Source organism: Rhincodon typus, chromosome 30, assembly GCF_021869965.1.
Source record: "Rhincodon typus isolate 14 chromosome 30, sRhiTyp1.1, whole genome shotgun sequence".
Lineage (NCBI taxonomy): Eukaryota > Metazoa > Chordata > Chondrichthyes > Orectolobiformes > Rhincodontidae > Rhincodon > Rhincodon typus.
This window is the reverse complement of record NC_063361.1, coordinates 15,129,583-15,151,383: the sequence shown is the minus strand read 5'-3', so window position 1 is coordinate 15,151,383 and position 21,801 is coordinate 15,129,583. Positions and strand designations below refer to the sequence as shown.

Below are 21,801 nucleotides of genomic sequence, written 5' to 3'. Positions count from 1 at the left end.
GAAAATACCCTGTAAAATGTACAATTGAAATAAACACCGCCTTTACAAGACACCCATTCCTTAAGTTCTCCCTTAAAAATTCTCAGCAAGAGAAATTGTACAGTGTATTTTGGGAATTTGAACTTCAGTCTCCATTTACAGTAACCACCATAAGGAAAATGGTGGCAGTTAGAAATGAAGCATATTTGCATTTTACTGCTACACTTCATTACAATGGGCAAAATCCTATGTAATTATCCTATGTATTAAATAATTGTATTCATAAAGCAACCGGGTTTTCATATTTTTAATGGTTGCTTATAACCACTTGAACAAAAGGAACGCTTTCCCTATAAAATGTTTCAGAAGTTCCAACATCAAATTACAAGAATCAGCAAATACAAATCAGTGAGGCATTCTCTCTACAAAACAATCTTTAAATATTAGAAAAATTCCCAAAAGATCACAGAAGCTAAAAGTAACATGGTACGTATGGGTTACTAGCACAATTTCACATTGAGTGCAAAAATGCACTCATTTCACCTCTTACAGTACACACGCCCAGTGCTCCTGACCTTACTGTAAGAATCAAAATAAAATGGAAAGTAAAGCTGCAAAATACAAACGACATTATATACAGATACCATACATCCTCATTCAAACCCAACAAGTACAACAAAGTGCCTCTTTCAGTACCCTTTAAAAAGACATCCACCCCACTCTGAAACTGGGCACAAGCTGACAAGGTATTCAAATCATGATCCGGAGTTTAAGCAAAGCTGCAGTCAGTAAAAGGCTCAGTCACTTTGGGTTCTCCCCTCCTTTCCCTCTCCTTTTATGATAATGTCTCACAAGTTGACAACTTTGAGAAAATAATAGAGGGCATGGTTTAGCTGTTGAGACTTCAAATTCTGATTCTGCCTCTTTCCTAATGAGCTAGAACTTGGAAACTTATTCACATCACTTCCCATGCTGGGAAGAGAGATTCTTTTTCAATCCCTGAATTTGTAATTATTCCTTAATTCTGGTGTGCAAAGAAATGACAAACACAACATAGTCTCATAATGAGTTATGCAAAAGAAAGTGCTGAGCTTGTCTGTAAAAGAGATGTCAGTACTGTAGTGTTCCAAACTCAAGGGAGCTATGTACAGGACCTGACTCCAGCAGCTCTGTGCAGTCTCTTGTGAAAAAGGACTCCGGCAGTACAATCTTCCAACTCTACAATTCAAAGGAGGATGAAACTGTTCATTAAAACTTCTCACAATATACTTTGCATTTGGTTTGATGACCAGAGAGCTAATGTACATTCCATTCAGAAGTGACAAAACAGAATTTGAAAAATACAAAAATGCTATTTGCAGTTTCTGCTGCAAGCTTTAAACTGCATCTAGAACATCAAGATCAACTCCCACCAATATTATGACTCTTCAAAAATCAGATTGACAGACTAAAATGATACAAAATACTTGGGCTTCTCTGCAGTAATGCAGTCACATCCTCCATAAGGAAACACATTAAGGAAAGACTACACATGCAGAAAAACAAAGTTTTAAGTAACCAGAAACATGTGGCTTGTAAGAACAACAGATTCCTTTGCAGTTTTGAAGGGCATGGGGCAACACAGGAGCTTATTTCTATCCTCTGCTGTTAAAATAAATGAGCACTTGCTCTGGTGCAGGCCACTCAACGACTTTGTTCATATTACAAAGGAGAGATTTAAGTCACAAAATAGTGAATCTGAAATCTCCCTCAAAAAACATCCATCGTATTTACAAACTGCAACATCACAAAATACTCTTCACTGAATTAGCCCAGCCTGTGCTTATACACAGGGTCTGATCCTGGCCATTCCCACTGACAGGCCCACACTTTGCCCTTGAAATGCACCTCCCCCCCCCCCCCCCCCCCCCCCCTTCCCAAAGTAAAAGACCAGGACACCCCACTTATGGAAATACTAAAGAATTGAAGGCTTCGATACTTGCTATCGAACCACCCCGATATTTCGGTTCTGCTTTAACGCGAAACAAACTCGACAGTGGACCAGAACTGGTAGCAGGTAAACGAGGCAGGATCCAACTTCAGTGACCATATTTTTGTTAAAAAAATTAAAAATCCAAAAGCGTTGCAATGCAAGTATGAATGACCTGATAAACCCAAACACCAACTTTAAATGCAGTAAGTGAATTCACACTCAAAACACACAAATGCCTTGAGATCTTGTGTGCTTGTATTTCTGATTACATAAGATGTACTCCAAACCATACCAGGGAATTGTTATGCCAGGTTTTTAAAAAGTTGAGCCCTGAATGTCACTCAGCAGTACATGGATGGAGAGTAATTTCATAATGATTGTAACAGGGATTGTTCTAGTGGAAAAGGAAAACTGCCTACAAATTCTCCATTTGGTCCATTCTTACTTGCATCACTAGTGGTTTTCAATGAGTTGAAAGCAACTCAGGAAAGCCCAGTCAATTTGCCTGTGGAACTGACTGGACAACGATGGCTGGATCACATCAGATTTTAGAACATCTGCTTCTGTCAATTGTCTCAAACAGTCCTGGCAGCAGGCATGAGGGCTCTTTAGGCTGATAGTTTTAGTACTGCCTGGAAGATCAAAGCAGAGCACTTCAGTCAGAGTCCGAGTCCGAGGACTCTTCTGATGAAGAACTGCTGCTGCTATCAGACTGATTTTCTTCATCATCTTCACCCTCGTCGTCGTCATCGTCAGCATTCTAGAAAGAAAAACCACAGCAAATGTTTGGTAAGAAAGTGACCAGCACTACATATTTCTATCATTAAAAATGAACACTAAGGGGAAACCTGGCAAGATTATGGGCTTCAACTGAAAAATAAAAAAGTTACTGCAATTTCTAAGTCAAGTCTAGCTGAAACAAAGCTCATTTAGATGCAGAATCACTTACAGATCCAGGCTGGGATCATTATGGAAAAAAATGACAAATTATACCTGCCAGATCAAGGTTTTTCTGCCAGTTGAAGTGGGATTGAGGAGTTAACTATGTAAATACAAGCACTTACTTCATGTATACATTTACTGAGGTTCACATGTTACTGCTGTGGGCCTTAAGTAGCAGGATTCTTGACCTGCAGATCTTTATGCATGTGCAGCAAGTCAACTTGAGACAGGGGAAGCGGAGAGAAGGACTTGCTCCATTTTCTTTCTTTCCACGCTGCTGTTCTGCCTTATCATTTAAGTATTTGGACTCAAAGCACGACGCAACTTGACGGACAACTTGTCACCATTTTAAATAATTGGCAGCAAGCTCCTCCCACTCATTTGGGTTAATGCTGCAGTGCTTCAAGGAGAGCGTGTATTTATAGCATTTACCTTGTCCTCACCTGGAACAAATGGTCATTTGAGAGTTGAGCAAATAGGAGCATGCTGGAAAAATGCTTTTCAGTCCGACGTGGTTGATTTTGCCGGAGATTTGCCCGAAAGTTTGTGGGGCTGACTTCAAGAAGGACACTCATGTTTGTTCGATAGTAATCCCATTGAATCTGAAGATTGTGATGCAGGCATTGCAGGTTGAATCTCTCTCATGCTCTTCCATTTCGCCGAGAACAGTGCAGGTTAAACAGCAATACAGGAATATGCTGATGATACCGAAAACAACAAATACTAGCAACAGCAAGAACTGCAGATGCTGGAAGTCAGAGTTGATACAGCATGGAGCTGAAGGAACACAGCAGGTCAGGCAGTATGAGAGGAGGAAAGTCGATGTTTCGGGTCAGCACTCTTCACTAGTCCTGATGAAGAGTGTCGACTTGAAACGTTGACTTTCCTGCTCCTCTGATACTGCCTGACCTGCTGTGTTCCTCCAGCTCCACACTATCGAAATGCTGGAGATCACAGCAGGTCAGGCAGCATCCATGGAGACACAGTAAGCTAACATTCTGGGTCTAGAGGACTCTTCAGAGTGATGATAAATGTGGCGATAATGATGCCAACTGCTCTGAACAGAGGATGTTTATCGAATTGTGGACATCTTTCATTTGTTGAATCATAAGAACATATAGAAATGTTCCAGTCTTTTCTGATAGTTACACAGGAGGCAGACATACCAGGTTTGGATTGATAGTTTTGTTTTGGTAGCATTTACAGACTGAGCGAGTTTCTTGTATGCAGAATTGACAAGATTGAAACAGGCTTGCTAATCTGGTGCACAATGAGCAACAACACAGCAGCGATCTGCATATTTTAACCTCAGTTACCTCTGTGTCAAAACTAAACAGTTTTCCACCTAGGTGGCATTTCATACTCAGAAGCTCAACTGTCCCCTGGTCTATGGCAAATAACCAGTGTCAGGTAGATTGTAAATAGGTTAAGTGGATTGGCCATGTTAGATTGCCCCGTAGTATCTAGGGATGCGTAGGCTAGATGGATTAACCATGGTAAATGAAGGGTTACAACGATAAGAAAGGTCAGTGAGAACGTGATGGACCGAACGGCCTCTTTCCACACTGCAGGGATTCTGAGATTCTATCGGTAGTATGGGAACTCCTTGCTTGACTCAGTCCAGATATCGAATACCTGTTTCAAACATTCCAATAAAAAAAAAAACAGTTGCAGTCATATCATTACAAAGCAGTTGCAGGATTGTGATGAAGCAGCTTCCTTTATTTCAGGATTTGGACATTGATGCGCAGGGACTCGCAATTTACCAAATCAAATGCTTCAGTTAGATTGATTAATGTAATGACGGTTTCTTGGAGGGTTGCTGCCTCGCTGATAGAAAATCTGTCCGCTGCTTGCTCCTTCTGCTGGCCTGCACCAGGAAGGTGGTCTCAATCGGGGCAGCGACGTCAATTGGGAATCTTGATGGTCCACAGGATGAAATTGCAGTTCTTACTCCCAGACACAGTCTTGAGATTAGCCCTGTATTCCAACATTCTAGGCGGCAAAATTCAGAACTTCTTCTCTTAGACCACAAAAGGTGGTGATCCCACAGCATCAGCCTCTCCAGCCAGAAGAAAGTGCGACAGCTTATTTTTTGGGCATTTTTCTATCAAGCCCCTTCCCATTTTGGGTGAGCAGAGGTTACCTTCAAGTCATAGATACTGCTGTCTAAAAATATCTCTGTCCCAGGACAGGTGTCTAATGAACTTCAACTGTGCAGGGCTTTATTGAGACCACCTCAAATAACGTGTGTCGTTTCGGTTTCCATATTGATGGAGCAATATGTTCGCACTACAGATAATATTGATTCATTAATTAGACTCTGGGATGAGAAAGTTGTCCATTGATGACAGGCCGAGTAAATTAGGTACCTATTCCTTTGGAATTGCGAATAAGGTGGTGATCGCATGAAAAATACAGGATGCAGAAGGAACCTGATAGGGTGGGTCACAGCTTGTTTCCACCAACTGAAGAATCTAGAACATGGAGCAACATCTGCTGGATGATGGCTGACCATGTTGGAGTGAGGAAAAATTTCTTTACTCAAAGCAGTGAGAATCTTTGGAATTCTGTGCCCCAGAAGTGTTGTAGGTGCTCCATCATTGAATCTATTTACAGCTAAAATTGATGAATTTTTGGTCATCTTTCTAACTGTCACTCTTGAGATTCAACAAGTCAAGGGAAATGGGCAGTGAAAGGGAAAGTGGAGTTGAAGCTCAGGACCAGTCATTATCTTACTGAATGGCAGAGCAGGCTTAACTGGCCAAATGGACAACTCTTGCTGTTTATGATTTTAAGGCCTCACATGAGCCATTCATTGATAAAATACTCAACTGGTGAGATGGCTTCAGTCTGATTGACATATTAGGCAGTAAGACACTGGAGAACATCTAGCCTGGATTGAAAAGTTTTTAACATACCTAGGTCAAAACAGTTTGAAATGGAAACATCTTCCATATTTTACATAGGCCATAAATGGAAAGGAGAGATGAAACAAAGTAATAACCCAAACCAATTTGAATTGTGACCTTAGGTGTAAAGTTCTCTGCCTTATTAAAAAAGTGGCTAAACTTGACTGCCAACTCTTAATAGTTAAGAGAAATGCTGCAAAGACTATTGAAACTATTGTTCAAAAATTCCAGCAAATATATTTACTGAGATAAAATTCTTTCCAGCCTGTCTTATTCCACTTATATGGAATTTATGTCTTCTCTCCGAATATTATCAGCCAACCTCTTGATTCTGAATTAAATAACTATTCCCTGTTGAGTTCTGAACATCATTTTATTTGTTCAGGAAATAGATTTAGATTTCAGGCAGGAGAACCATTAAAACCAAGGGAGGGAACTTTCAGCCCAGCAAAAACAGTTTTATTAAAAGTTTTTGAGGTGGAGGAAGCAGTGAGGCAGAAAATGTTCATTAATGTTCCTTTCCAATCCTGCTCAAAAGCACATTGCAAAAGTTAAGCAATTTATTTTACCTCATCTGCATCATCTTCTTCCTCACTTTCTTCATCACTGTCTGAACCTGAGGAGTCATCAGAATCTGAAGAATTGGCCTTTTCTTCATCATCATCGTCATCATCTTCATCGTCATCATCATCTTCATCAGAATCCTCAGTTTCCTGCAGAAATCAGTAGGAACTCTGAATACTGGAACTCGAGCTAATTTCTCCTTTAACAAGATACGGTGCATAAAATCCATGTTGAAGACTAAAGATCAAACATTTGAATATGTTAATTTCATCATTTATGAATGGTTCAGACTTCCATGCTCAAAAAAAATGGTGTTTTCTTGCAGCTCCCAAAACAAAATCAGAAATGATCACTCCAGTACAAATACTAAAGAGCGCAAAATTATTGCTACAAACTCTGAACCTGATGTGTTACTAAAAAATGAAGGTTAACTGCCACTGGCCCAAGTCGAGACAAAGTTGTTGTCCTTGTCAACATGTTTACTTCACCAAATAGCAATAAAAAAACAATGTGAGTGCTTGCTGATTTTTCCCACATATGGATTTGTCTAAATGGGGCGGCAATGACCTACACATTATTAGATTAGTAATCCAGAGACAGAAGTTCTGGGGACGTGCCTTTGCCATAGCCATATCAGATGGTGGAATTTGAATTCAATAAGAGTCAAGTAATGATGAGTCTTACCATTGTCAATTGTGGGGGGAAAAACCTATCTGGTTCACAAATGTCCTTTAGGGAAGATATTTGCTGTCCTTACCTGGTCTGGCCTACATGGGACTCCAGAGCAACAGCAATGTTTTTGACTCTCATCCCTATTTGCCCTGAGGGCAGTTAAGTGACAACTGCTAGCTCAGCTAGTGACACCTACATCCATTAATGAATAAAAAGTTCAGTTATGAATAATCTAACTGTAGGACCCTTTTGTCTATTTCAACTGATTCAATGTCAAGCAACTACATGTGCCACATTTCTTCTTTGATTAACACAATACCCTTGCAGATGGTGCATTTAATCATCAAGGCTTGCACTCATCTAAAGAACCTTGTCAAAAAATTTCCTGTGGTCAGTTCCACAGCACACATTCAGTCAAACGTAGAACTGTGGTAGGAGTAAAATTTAAGCATACAACAGCTACCGTTCACTAGGAAGAACATTACTAGCATCGCACTCTAACTGGCAGAATGTGACACATGGTGTCATCATTGTGAATCTCATCCAAAAACCCAACATTGCACCACATGAATCGATGACCTAGACAGGGAGATGTCTTTTGCAAATTTACAACTAAGCCCAAATTGAAAAGGCATGGAGACTGTGCAGATGAATACTGGAAGCTATAGAATTTGTCATGGAAAGGCTAAGTGAATGGCCAAAACTGTAACAATTGGAGTTCAAAGTGGGAAGTGCAAGGACATTCACTTTGGATTAAAGACACACAAATTGGAAGGTGGAAATTGATAAGAAGCAAAGGTGCCCAAGTACATAAACCACTGAAATCCTCGTGCATGCTCATGGAAAGTTCTACTTAGTGTTCGCTGTAGCTCAGTTATGCTTCTGGTCATCAAACTCTATCTGGAATACTGGGTTCAGTTTTGGACACAGTAGGTCAGGAAGGATTATTCCAGCTTTGGAGGTATTGGACAATTATGAACACTTAAAGCAATTAATTTATAAGGACAGATTATATAATCACACGGTGCATCTCCTTAGATTTAGAAGGTCAATCCGTGATTTAATTGAGTGTATTAACATTGTAAAAAGATTCAACAAACTAGATATAGAGAGAGAAGATATTTCCCTGTGATGAAGCAAGGGTACACAACTTTAAAATTTAAAGTTAGGCCATTCAGAGCAATAACATATTATAAAGGCAACTGGTTTTCTCCATGCATCAAATTTAAAAGGTAAGCACACCTGTGTTATCTGACTGATGCTACTGCACTTAAAACTGCATGGGCAGGCGATGGCTTAGTGGTATTATCACTAGACTATTAATCAAGAAATTCAGCTAATATTCTGGGAACTTGGATTCAAATCTTGCCAAGGCAGATGGTAGGATTTGAATTTAAAAAAAAAAAAAAAAAACTGGATTTAAATAACCCCCAACGGTCATGATGTAAACTCTGTTGCACATGGTAACCATTTTGAAAAAAAAGCACTGCATTTGACCTGTTTGCAACATTTCCTATTTCCTATCTTGGATCTTGAACAAATTAGCTCAGCCACAAGAATACGCGAGGTGCTTTTGTCAAATCAAAGCTGCAGTACCTTCATAGATACTTACACTTGCACTCTGTGTTTGTAATGCAATTTTCATTTTGGGATTTGGACTAGCTGCTTTTGTAGTACTTTTGCGTTTCTGTCAAAGACATTACAGAAAGGGCATCAAAATATTAAAAATCTGCAATCATATGCTTTCATTGAGAATTGTCCTGCAACCACCACCCCATCTCATTCACCACCATCACCCAGCAAAACAAACAAAAGCTACCATTTCAAATATCAGACTTATAAGCCAAGTACTTTATTTTCAAGTATAACTTGGTCATTAAGTCAAGATGTGGAGCAGGTATTAGTTCACAGGCCATTAGGGTGGTGTAATCTCGTGTATAATAGCTAGTCAATAGAAACAATATTTCTCTTTCAAAATTAAGTGAAGTCAAAATACCGAGAGCTCGCAAAAGTATATTTCTAACTGAGCTTTGAATACAATGATTGCCAAAATATAGTCGGTCAATCGACTTACATTTGTAGTGTATTCCTTGTACATGGCTCTCTCTTGAGGCGATAAGCTCTATGAAAATAATGTTCATAATTAAATATTGCTCTTGTCCAATTCAAATTAAAAAAACAAAGCAACTACAATAGCAAGGCTGTCATTAGCTCAGATCATGTAATCCCCATTAACAGACAGTTCCTTTTCAAGCAATATGCATTGGTGCTGACTTAAATGTTGGATTATAATCAGCAAGCAGTTACGAGGTGGCAGGAAAAAAAAAACTATTGTCTGCCTGTCAAAGAAAAAGAAAACTTTTCAGCTGTATAGAAAAGATTACAACACGGAAAACTTGCCAAAGTCCACAAGAATTAGGATAGAACAGGATGATAAAAAATGTGGACTTAAGAGCAAAATGATTAAAAGCTCAGCTTGGATACTGAGTTTGTGATGATGTGTTGACAAGATCATCACAGGGATCAGTGATTAGATTTCAAATCTGTAAAATGCAGATACCAACTGTAAGCTCAACACTTTTACAGATGGCATGAAACAGTGAGATAAGGATGGACACCATAGTTAAGGTTTGGCAGAAAGATTCAGAACGGTTTGAAATATTGACAGCTGAACAGCAAACATTTGTCACCACTGCATTTTGAAATACTGTATATTTAAAGAATGAAAACAGCACAGATAAACTTTTCAAAATTAATGACTGTGGTGGATACATTTCTTTCAATGTGGAAAAAAGCTGAATGTTTAACTAGAACCACAAGAGATTATGTCAGGCTTGATGATACACCGACCATCTCACATTAGGATGTGGTTCAATATTGGTCACTGAAAGTCAGGAGACTTGCATACTTTGGAGAATTCTTATAGGAAAGATCGCCCAAATGAGAAAAACTCTTAGAAGGTGCATTAGGATGAGTCAGTGAGGGACAGCCTCAGGTGAGGCACGGCATGGCATGGCAGTAGCAATGGCAAAGACAAAATGAACGCTATTGGAGCTCTGAAGAAACGTTCCAGACTCGGAAACATTCACTGTTTTTCTTACCCCATGTACGGGTGATCTGTACCTTGCCATGTAAGCTGCCCGTACCTGTTTACAAGATAGCAGACAGAAGCTAAGCAAAACTGAGCAGCCTGCTCACAGTGAAATACAATGGTAACTTTGAACAGAGCTGCTGGAAGGTCAGTAAAAGAATGCTGTATATTCCCATCCGAGACAGTTCTGACAAAAGGATGCCTTAGGACAGATAAATGACCAATTCCAGCTTTATTAATGAAAGAGTGACTGTCCCAGTGAATGAATAATGTCAGGTGCTAGATTAGGTCCTCAAGCAGCTGCAAGGATAACAGCTAAATTTTTTTCATAGTAATTGCCTCTTTGAAGCTACCAGCAATATTAAATAGCTTCTAGCTAAAAATACTATAATCATAGAAGTTGGTTTCAATACATAACCAGTGTGTAGCACAAGCCTTAAAAAAAAAAAAAAACCAACATTAAAGCTTAGATGTAAAGATTGACTATCCTCAGAGGGCACCTTCTCTTATGCCCTAAACGAGATAGATCGATCACAACCCATAAATTACAAAATGCTGACAGTAGAAGTAGTTGTATAATGTTACACATTATAATTACCTTCATAACAGAAGTTAACCTTATAGCAATTAGTTAAAACTAACTTTTTATTTTTACATAATTGGGACAGTGGGGAAAGGAGGAGTAACTGAATGTGGTAAAAGAGAGCACCAAAACACAATGGGCTATAGAATTCAAGCTGTCCTTACAGATAAAGAAGCCCGAGAAAGACCCGAAGGAGTATAGCCATTAAACTTTTGGAATGCGAATGAATAGGATGCATGGGAAGATCTCAAGTCCGAGCAATTACTATATCTAGCTAATACCATAAGATCATGGGAACCTGGGGCTGTCCATGGAAGTGCCCATCACTAACGCTCCCACACCCCAGATGCTGCCAGACCTGTTGAGTTTTTCCAGCAGTATTTTTATTTTGAATTCAGTATAACATTGGGTTAACAAACGGTAAAAGAAGATAACCAAAGGCTGGCCAAATGGAGATAACTAACGCCTGCCATCAGGTCAATGACTGAATGTAGAAGCCAGTTCACCTCAAATCTAGTCAGTCAGAAGCCCATTCACAGACTGGTGAAAGACAAATCCTCAACTGGTAATGGAACCAAACTCTTCAACTATAACTGCCTCCTACTTTCAATCAATAGTGCAGGCTACCTACCTTAAGCCAGGCTTCCAGGTTGATTTTGTATTGGCTTTGCTGTTCTTCCGCCATCTTCTTATAACGGTCCTTCTGAGCCTGGGTGACTTTCCGCCATCTTTTCCCAATCTCTACCATCCGATCCTTCAGATTCAGATGGTTCAGCTCACCACCTGTGAGGAGTTCCTGAGAAAATTTCTGGTAACCATTCCTGAAATGGCAGTCATTGTAAACCTTCCTCAGCACAACTGACCAATATAAACTCATAAGGGTGAGCATTTTAGATAAATTATATCTTGGCAAGCAGAAGAGCGTTTTGTGAAACCCTTCTGTCATTCTTCCATCGCACATTGATAAATCAGTGAAGCAATAGTTTAAATCAGTTACCACATACATCAGAATTTCTGCAAAATATATAATACCGCTTTCTCTGAAACTTTATTTAAATCCATCAGCATTTAAAGCAGAATTGGTAAAGTGATCGGCAAAACTTTGAGGCTCCCAAGTGATGCAGGAAAAGAATTTGCTAAATCACACTACCAACTAATCCCTTCAGCAATGCCCCTAATTCCCCGCTTACTCTCATTCTGACCATAAAACAACCCTCCCACATGCCACTTCTGATTCTACTCTATTACAATGTTTGTTTGTAAAGAATACAACTATCCAACAAAGTTTAGAATTTATCATTGTAATTGAGTTAATTAGAAGCATGCCACAAGAAGTTGGAAGATATTTCAGGGTTTAAGTCTAATTCTTACCCAATCATTGTAAACATTTGGATACTAAAAAGAAGGTACATACATGGGTGGCTTTTTTGGTTCCCCTTCAAATTTCATTTTCTTGTTTGTGTTTGTTGCTGGTGTTCGGATTTCACTTAATTCTTTCTGAAATGCAAAATAATAAATTTATAAAACAGAAGGCATCAGTAGTAAAAGTAATAGACAGTGAGCACTTCACTTTTTTAAAATGTTTTGGCCATTGCTCAAAACATCTTTTCCCACAGCACAACAATATCTGGGTGCAGTAAAAGAAATGGCACAGCAGCAATTCTGAAACATTGGCTCGAGTAAGTTTGGGTAAGGGATAGGGGAGAAACGTAAAAATGGGAAATACAATCCAAGTGCTTTTGCTGCTGATGATTATCAAACAAGAGCCTCAAAAAGTGCGTAAAAACAGGAACTTGGGCATAGATGTGATAGTTCTTGCAATCACTTTTAAACTGCCATCCAACCCTATGGTGGGATGTAGACGGTAGATAAGTGGTCTGCTATGGAGGGCTTCTTGAGGGCCAATCCTGTTCTAATCCAAATTTGCACAGAGTCATACAGCATGGAAACACACCCTTCAATCCAACCAATCTATGCCGAACATAATCCCAACTAAACTAGTCCCATCTGCCTGCTCCTGGCCCATATCCCTTCAAATCTTTCCTATTCATGTACTTAGCCAAATGTCTTCCAAATGTTCTAATTTTACCCACACCCACCACTTCCTCAGGAAGTTCACTCCACACGTGAACCATCCTGTGTAAAAAATTTGCCCCTCATGTCTTTTTTTAAATCTTTCCCCCTCACCTTAAAGATATGCTCCCTAGTTTTGAACTCTCCCACCCCAGGGTAAAGACCCTTGCTATTCACCTTATCCGTGATCTATGATTTTCTGAACCTCTACAACATCACCCCTCATCCTTGTACACTCCAGTGAAAAGAAGTTTCAGCTTATCCAACCTTTCCTTATAACTCAAACCTTCCATACCTGGCAACATCCTGGTAAATCTCTTCTGAACCCTCTCCAGTTTAATATCCTTCCTATAACCGAGCGACCAGAACTCTCAGTGCTACAGCTAAAAAAACGTACTCCCATTTTCAATCAATTGCGACCCCTAGACAGGCAAGATATCCCAGTATGGAGGACATTTCCACATGATGCATTCAGCAGTACATGCAGGAAATTTACCCTCACTTTGTTAATGAGGCTTAAGCCAAAAGACACCTTTCTTGTATTTGTACAATGCATCAGCTGCCCAGACCAGTCAAACTTGTTGCCTGAGTAACATAGACAAATAGTTAGGGATGCTGCTCCAATCACTCTTTTGGTGTTATATTATGAAGGATAGAAGAATGCAGATTGTTGTTATTGAAATGTGTATGAAATTAACCCTAGTGAGAAACCAACGGGACAAGTAAGTTTTGTATCCAAAATATAGTGGCATGATGGCCATTACCATCTATTGTGTTATATGGATTAATCTCACTCAAATACATCTTTGACACCATCTTCAGGACAGAAATGCTCTTCACATCATTGAGCATATTATTTGACACCACTAAACTTGTAATATATTAGATGTGTATTAGCTTCTTACAAGTTAACTGCAAGGAGAAATGCAGATTAGTAGCAGTACCAAGATATTATAAAGGTCGAGCAATATATCGTGCGATCACATTTTTCTTTCCAAGTGGCAAAGGAAAATTAACACCGCTAGATTTCATTTCATGTGAAATCACAAAAGAGTCCACCTCTCCCAGTCCTCATTGGCTGGTCTGACATCACTGAGTCAAGCATTGGTGTTTCTTAGATGTTGGTTATTATTTTGATTGACAGCAATATAAAACTAAAACAGTATTAGTGGCAATTTAGTCAAAAATATTTTTAACATGCTTCCCTTGTAGCCTGCTCCACTTCTGCATAATACAATATTGCAATGGCACATTGCTCCAACTAAAAATAAACCGACCCACATTATGTCCCTATAATCTCAGTCCTGTGGCTGATACAGAGTAGACATCTCCTTTAACTGACAACACGACTTTGTGGAACCAACCAAATGCTGCCAGTACTGCTCTAGGATGAAGACAGTGTGGAAAAGTAGGACCAGGCTCCAAAGCATGATTTCACATTTTCTCCCTCCTTGAATTTGCCGCTAGATTGCAAACATACGGACAAGAATATAGACAAATGATACTTGAAACACACATAAAAACACACAGGCAAGTCTCAACCATAATCGTTAAAAAAATGAATAGTTCCAAGTCAATAGTATCTTAATGAGCCAATTGAAATGCAACCTCTAAATGAACACTGTCACTTGACATTGAATACAAATGGCACTCCATTCGTCTGCCTTGATGTTCACTCATGCTGATGGTGTCACGCCTCTCAATTGAGGGTCCTCAGACAGACAGACCTTTTACTCTGCTGCACAGTTCATTGGAGCAACTCTTTTGATTATTATTTTGGCACCTTCTACTGCCTTAACTTCAGTTAATAAATGAACTCAATTAAGAAGAGTATTCTTTTTCTCCTTATCCTACGTGTAATACCAGAACTGAAATGCTTCTTACACAAAATCGTTGATAAGCTAGCTTTCCTTTGGAAAACTGTTACCAAACCATCCAGAGCATTTCTTCACTACTGTCTGCATCAAGTGTTCGAGTTAAGTGAGGTTGCCGATCAGTTGCAGAGTAAAACTCTTCATGACCCAACGAATTGAAGCTCCTATTTTAGTAGCATCTGTCCATTGCACACTTTAAAGCATTAGGTACTGGACTGAGACAGCTCCATCGGATTTCATTCACGATGCTTAAGAGCGCCCCAATGTTAAACTTTCAGCCTATGGTGAAGTGCTTTTTTTGAACTGAGTATACAAGAGGTGATACTGTAGAGCAGGGGCACTTCATATTTGCTTCACTGAACGTGGCACAATGTACTTATTTGCAGAAACACAAGCATCCAAGTTAGCAACTTGCTACTAAACTGGTTGTTGAATGGCAAAAAGTTCGAATCTTAGGTCAGTCAAGAGCAAGTCTTCTGGTACTGAACTTGCTGTTAAAAGGAACAGAGACGAGAGTACCTCATATCGCTTTTGATCCTCAGCTGCTTTTTTAATCCACATTAATTTCTCCTTTTTCTCCATTTCTCTCCAAGTAGCCTCCATCGCTCTGACAGCCTTACTGCGGTCATTCTAAAAAAAAACAAAAAAAAAACACACACCGTGAAGCCCAGCATTTCTGCAATGTCAAGACTCATTCAGATTATAATCAATCTGACAGCGTGCGCTACTAAACATGTGTGCAATGCTCCACCTCCATCAGTTCTCTGGAGTACAGATTAAACAAATCCCAAAAGAATTTATTGGGCATAACTGGTGTGCCAATCAAAAATAAAAAAAATGAGGGTGATACATTAACCCTCAAGAGCATTGGCTGAGGCTGGAAGGGACTGCAACTATGCAAAGTGCACAGAAGGCAGCATCGTCGATCATACAAATGCTGAGTAGGTCAGACACAAAGATGTGCGATCATGCACGTCATATTGATGACATCCAATGTCCTGGTCTGCAGGCTGAACAGTTCCAATTGCAAGAACAGCTGTAGAGGAAAACAAGAAATCAGACTTAAGCATCTGATATACTAGTAAAGAAATCAATCGTTTTCAGTCTCTGGTCACAAGTCTTTCAGGACGCTGGTTCACCTGGTGACTGTGGTGGAAAAAAAACTTTTATGAAACGTGAAACCTCGTTTGTAAGCAACATGTTACAAACGTGTGGGTCCAAATTGAAGTATTGTTCTTCAGATTGAACAGTTTGTCGGAGTCAAAAGCGGATTTAAGGAAGGAAAAAAGCTTTGGCTTCTGCCAAACAATGTTCATTGGTATGTAGGTCGTTGACGCAAATTCCACAAGTCTAGCTCATCATGACAGTAAATGGAACGTTAAAAATCAAGAGATCAGCTTCAGGCTAGGCTGTGATTATTCACCTTTGAATATCTAAGTAGATCTGATATAGGGCGCAAACCTAGTATGTAGCCAAGAATCTAAGAACTAGAGACGTCACAAATAGATACCGTAACCCACATTTCATTTACTGTCCCTACTCAGATGAGCATGACCAGAGCAGCGCGCACACAAAACAAAATGGCAGAGATTGGGTTTGCTACAATTTGATTTATGATTAACAACCTTTGAAAAAATAACCAAAATGCAATTTACATCAAAGCAGCACCATGTAACTTAAGTTATATGACTGAACAATCTACACGGTCAGATAACTGCTGCTTATTGTTAACCTGTAGGTAATAAAACAAACTCAAGTTGAGTTTGGAAGGCAAGACCTAAACCAGAAGGGCAGTTTAGTTTCTGACAGTCTCCAGGTCAACAGAGCTGAAAAGATGTCTTAATCCATTCTAGCAGCCTCAAAGTATTCAAAGGCAGAAAATTCAATGAACTATCCTGTCTGTATGTGTCTAGAGACAAACAGAATCACGTCTGCTGAACATGCAGAAAGTTGCTGAAATGAAATACTTGAGATCTCATTCAGTCAACTAAGATGTTTTAAAGTGAAGACAGGAGTGGCACTTCACTGGGGTTGTATCTCTAAAGAACATTTCTGGGAAAAGACTGAATTTTTCATTTGCAATTTATGATAAAATCTTTCAAATGGTCTTAAAAGCATTCTATTGCAAATAAATTCATCGACTGACCACCACAGTAATCAAATTGCAAAATCAAAAACTTATAGTCTATCAAGCCAGGCTTCACTTTGAAATATGACTTGCCCAGTATTACATCAAGTGAAATTTTCTTGCAAAACATCATACCACTGCTGGAAATGGAAATTAATCCAATAATTCCTAAGATAGAACTTCATATAAACATCAGGGAAATAATACAGCTTTTTACAAAATGCTGGCACTACAGAAGATGGATGAAGTACTTGCTAGAGTTATGTTACAATATAATCAAACGCTGGGTTCAGTTAACTAAACAAAGCACATTGCGTTAGCAGTTCAGCAGGCTACAATTTATAGGTCTGACGCAGATCATTGAATCAGATTATTTTAAGAAAACCATGGCAGGTGCTCAGGTCCCTTCAGAAACTCACAGGAGTCCTGTGGGTGCTTTTATATTAAAGGCAAAACTGTCAGCCAATCCCAGGCTGTTGTTACTCCACAATCAATTCATGGCAGAATGTGAATACAATGACATGTTCTTCAGCCCTTCCCGTGATCAGTGCGCTTTTTCAGGTCGAAAGCACATTTTGAACAGATGCGGAATTGTAACCATTGTTTCCAGTTTCCTGGGTCATTGCAGATCTACAGCTAGCTATTGACAACACTAAGAACCAGAATTAGAAGACACTTCACACGAACATTCAAAGGTGGTCATTGTGACCCTAAAAATCTCCACATAACCACTTAGTCGTTCACATTGCTGAGTTTGGGAATGTGTTTAAACATATTGACAGGCTGTTGAAGAATTCAAGACCTGTTGAAACATTTTACAGAAAATAGTCTGCAATGCTGGTTATTGGACATGAATTCAAGAAACACTCTTGCCCAGGCCAAATTAATTGCTTTAGTAGTCAGGAAAAGCTTCAATCATTGGAACTTATGTAGATGACAGGAAACAACAAGCCAGGTAGGAGTACATTCTGGTGCTGAGGAGGAATGTGGATAAACAAAGGTTACACTGGCCTAGCAAAAAAAAACACTGCACCTGAAAAGGGATTTTCCCCCATTTGACGGTAGAGATTTATACCCGAAGGTTGAACAAGGTATTGTTTCAGAAATGAAAACAAAAACTTTGCTTATCAGCTGCCAAACCTTAAAAAGCAAATTTAAAAACTTTGTCAGTTTTCATTTGGAAGTTAAGATGACAGCAAGAATAAACAAAGTCACCATAATCAAAGGGTACAATCCACTTAGCACAGAACTTATACGGTGCTCATTAATCCTTAAGTATTGTGTAAAGTTACAGAAATCAGTTTTGATGTGTTAGTGAAAAAGCTGAAGCTCTAGAGCTTGAATTTCTGAACAATTTTGCATAACACGTGGCGCTTGATGCAGGGAAGAGGAGAAAGAGGAAGACAAAAAAAAAACCACAGGATAGAACACACTGCTGTGGATTGATCTCCTCTGGGTGTACAAAAAAAACAGATGGAACACATCAAGCAAAGCTAATGCAGCCACTTTAATATTTGAAGTCAGTATTCACAATAGCAAAAAAAATTCTTACATGTTGGAGGACAGATGTGCAACCAAAAACTGAACCATTTGAAAGGCAAGCACTCTGAATATCTCATGCCATTGAGAGAATATCTGCAATTCTCGCAATCCTATCCTTGTGGAGCTTGGCAGGCAGCCTAAATCTTATCCTATCTCATCTCCTCCATTCCAAGTGGTCATTTCCTCTCTTTCAACTACCCCAGTGCATACCCTGTACTTGGCCAGATAATCTCCAATCACATTCTGCTGCCAGATCTCTTCTGCAGTCTTGGGCGGCTCAGGCAGCTTTCCTCGGATAGCAGAGCCTTTTCCGTCTTTTCCATAGCCCTGTTTTTTCTGTTCCGATTCGGCCTTTGCCGCTGCTTCCATGCGCCGATACTTCTCCTGTTGCAGCAAAAACATCATTTTAGATCCTTCAAAATACAACGCCTTCCATTAAAACAACCCAACCAGGCCACCGAATACAACGCAATCTACTGTTAGATCAGAGCTACCATCTGCTGGAAGGTTAAAGTTGTGACTGCAATATGGTCCTATTTCTTCAAATAACATTCAATCTCCACAAATAAGTATTCAAATAGTCCTTCTAATGAAGAATTCTATGTTCCTACAATGCCTTTGGCAAAAGAATACCATGTATATAGATAGAAGCTTAGACTCCACCATTGCACCAATTCTTTCCAGAATACACAAATATAGCCTTTGACTCAAACGAAGTGAAGTGAAAACTTTTAACGTATTCTTCAAAAGCGAGGTATGGTCATTACTGCAAGATTTAGACAATACTTATAACTTGACGACTAGAAACAAGACTTGGAAAGGTATGACTAAGTGATGAGGCCTGGTTGAGTCATAGTATTTTTGAAAACATGTCAAACTGAACCACCAAAACAGCCAGGCAGGGTAGAGGTTTAAGTGCAGACAGCATTGAGAATTACCATGCTAAAGATCCGAATAAACAATCTCACAACTAAAAATCACCATTCTCCTCCTTTTATTGTGTCAGCAGATGTTGGGAGAGAGGTGGGAGAAAAAGATATGCAGGATTAATTTTAATACCAGCTTCAAGCATAAAAGCACCTATACACCCATCACTTGGGGTAAACTGAACTTCCATCAAGGCTGCTGCATGGCAGATGAGATTGAAGGATTTTTGCACAATCTACTCTTTAGCCACATTACCACCGAATGCTCTTTGGTAGGTTAGAATTCAAAATGCTCATCTACCTGTGTACGGCTGTCTGGTTACAGAGACAGACACAACATGGAACCACGTCAGAAATGTCTCTCACTTCCACAAGAAATGAAACCCGTGTAACAGCTTCAGGAGTAAGAATCATCCCATCAGCAGAAAAAGATCAAATGCAATCAAGCACTTCAAAAAGATGCTTCAAATCACAAGCCGCTGACTGAATGGCTTTCTATTCCAGGTATTGTCTCAAAACTTTGATGACAGACTTCAGTTAATGGCTTCCATTGACTATGGTGGTAACCTCAATCTATAGAGAAGATATTGTAACAAAAATGAAGGCAGCTGAATGGGCCGCTTAACAGAAATTTTGCTCATCACCATGGCTCCACAAGAAGCAAATCTTTCACTTCCCCATCATATAGGGAAAGGCCAGCAACCAATAAAAAAAATTATCCTCTCACAGCTCTCGCAAACATTTTAGGTCAGGGGGTGTTGAATGATAGATGGTGTCAGAATAAGTCATAAAGCTGTAAGGTGGTCTTCACAGCACCCTAGCATTTCAATTTCTATATAAGCATTTACAGAAAGGATAGCTGGAAATATATCAGAAACCAAAATTTAATATTTCCTGCTCCACGTCACAGACACAGAGTGCAGTGCAATGCTTCACATTAGCGAATGCAGAATCTTATCATGATCAGTCAAACCTTAGCGCACATTACACTCACTCCACTGACCTACCGCAGGAACCAGACACTAAGCTGCGAGCTGCAGAATACCTCCAAGGCCAATTATGGTTTTGGCCAATATCAGCTCGGATGAAATAAAAGTACTGTTTCTCTAAAACAAAACCCTGAACACTTGGATGTTTCATAATCCTTGTTAACTGCACATAGTCAAAAACTGTAAACTAAACCTGATTTACAGTCATGTCACAACATATGCTAAGAGTTTATGCAATATCACACAACAGGCAGGAATACAAAGTGTTGCAAAGCCTAAGCTTTTTAAGTAATGGAAGAACATACAATTCCCACTGTTTGGGCATGATGACTCCTCAGGTGAAGGCTGAAGACAGTGTAGCATGAAGAGCAATCATCAAAGGGTGCTCAGGCAAATTTGCAAATGATTGAGAGAGCCGAACAGAGAGACGGGATAGAAGAGGAAAATAGAGGAAGAACAAAACATCATAGTATTTCAATTCCTATACAGGAATATAACTGCTGTCCTCCCCAAGGCTGATGCATTGAACACTTATCTTCCCTGGTAAGGAAGGATATGGAAACTGTCCACACAGAGAAAGTAATTCATTGAGAATGGCTCTCTGATGTCTTCAAATGCCTATGCACCAGTTTATTTTTGAGATACTCGAGATTAAAGCTGCAGTCTTCCTTTTAAAGTTGGTCAGGAAGAATGGAACAGAATTGCAAGAGATACTTCCTTCATTCCAGAGCTAAGATTCTGATTTTGATTAAAACACGGGAAGATGATTTTCAGTTCACCACTGATGGTAGTGTGGTCTAAAGTTGACAATTTGCTGATGCTACAAATTTAGGTCTGAACTACAGATCACAAATGTAAAGCATTAGTTTTGGAACAGGCTGCAAAAATTATGGAATTAACCAACTCCACATTCAGATAACAGAACTTTTGGTTCAAACACCATTTAAAGGGCTCCAAATGCAACTGTGCTACTTCAATCCATTCAAGCAGTGTGTCCAAAATACCAGTGGATTCTGCCTTCCAAAAGGTCAACGTGCACCCATTGCCTTTTAAAAACCAGGGCCATGAATTTCAAAATCTAGAAATAACTAACACTCTCAACTCAAAAACATTTTGTTCTTTCATTACTGTACTGACTAAACGCTTTCACCGTCCAAGTACTTAATGGCCTGTATTCCAGTCTCAGTACAAATATTAGACTGGTAAATATTATACTGTAGCCTGCCCTTGCCTAGATCCTCATATGGTAGCTATCAGCCAAATAATTTTTACCTTTTTCTTCTCAGACAGCTCAGTCCACATCCTGGCCAATTTTCTTGTCAGTTCGCTCTCCGACAGCTCTGGCTCCTCCTCCTGCATCTTCTTGCGCTTCTCTTCCGAGAAAATGAACATGGCAGAGATCGGACGCTTTGGTTTGTCAGAAGTAGTCTGATAATAAATGTGAGAAGAGACCCTTTAACCATTTGCTTATTCTGGCAGCCGGTCTTCCACTTCCTTTACCATTCTACCTTCAAGCTGCCAGGCTTTACAATCCTTGCAACTGAAACCCCTTTC

General features: G+C 39.5%; 1 protein-coding gene across 1 annotated transcript; it reads right to left on the bottom strand.

Moving 5' to 3' along the window:
- Positions 1–268: 268 nt before the first annotated feature.
- Positions 269–21,697, bottom strand: LOC125486603 (nucleolar transcription factor 1-like). Its single transcript, XM_048614782.1, has 9 exons — positions 21,520–21,697; positions 18,543–18,716; positions 15,182–15,292; positions 12,130–12,212; positions 11,347–11,536; positions 9,116–9,163; positions 8,654–8,728; positions 6,375–6,518; positions 269–2,711 (listed from the first exon to the last, which is right to left on the bottom strand). The coding sequence occupies exons 1-9, from the start codon at positions 21,637–21,639 to the stop codon at positions 2,607–2,609; spliced, it is 1,050 nt and encodes a 349-aa protein (XP_048470739.1). The 5' UTR covers positions 21,640–21,697; the 3' UTR covers positions 269–2,606.
- Positions 21,698–21,801: the final 104 nt, after the last annotated feature.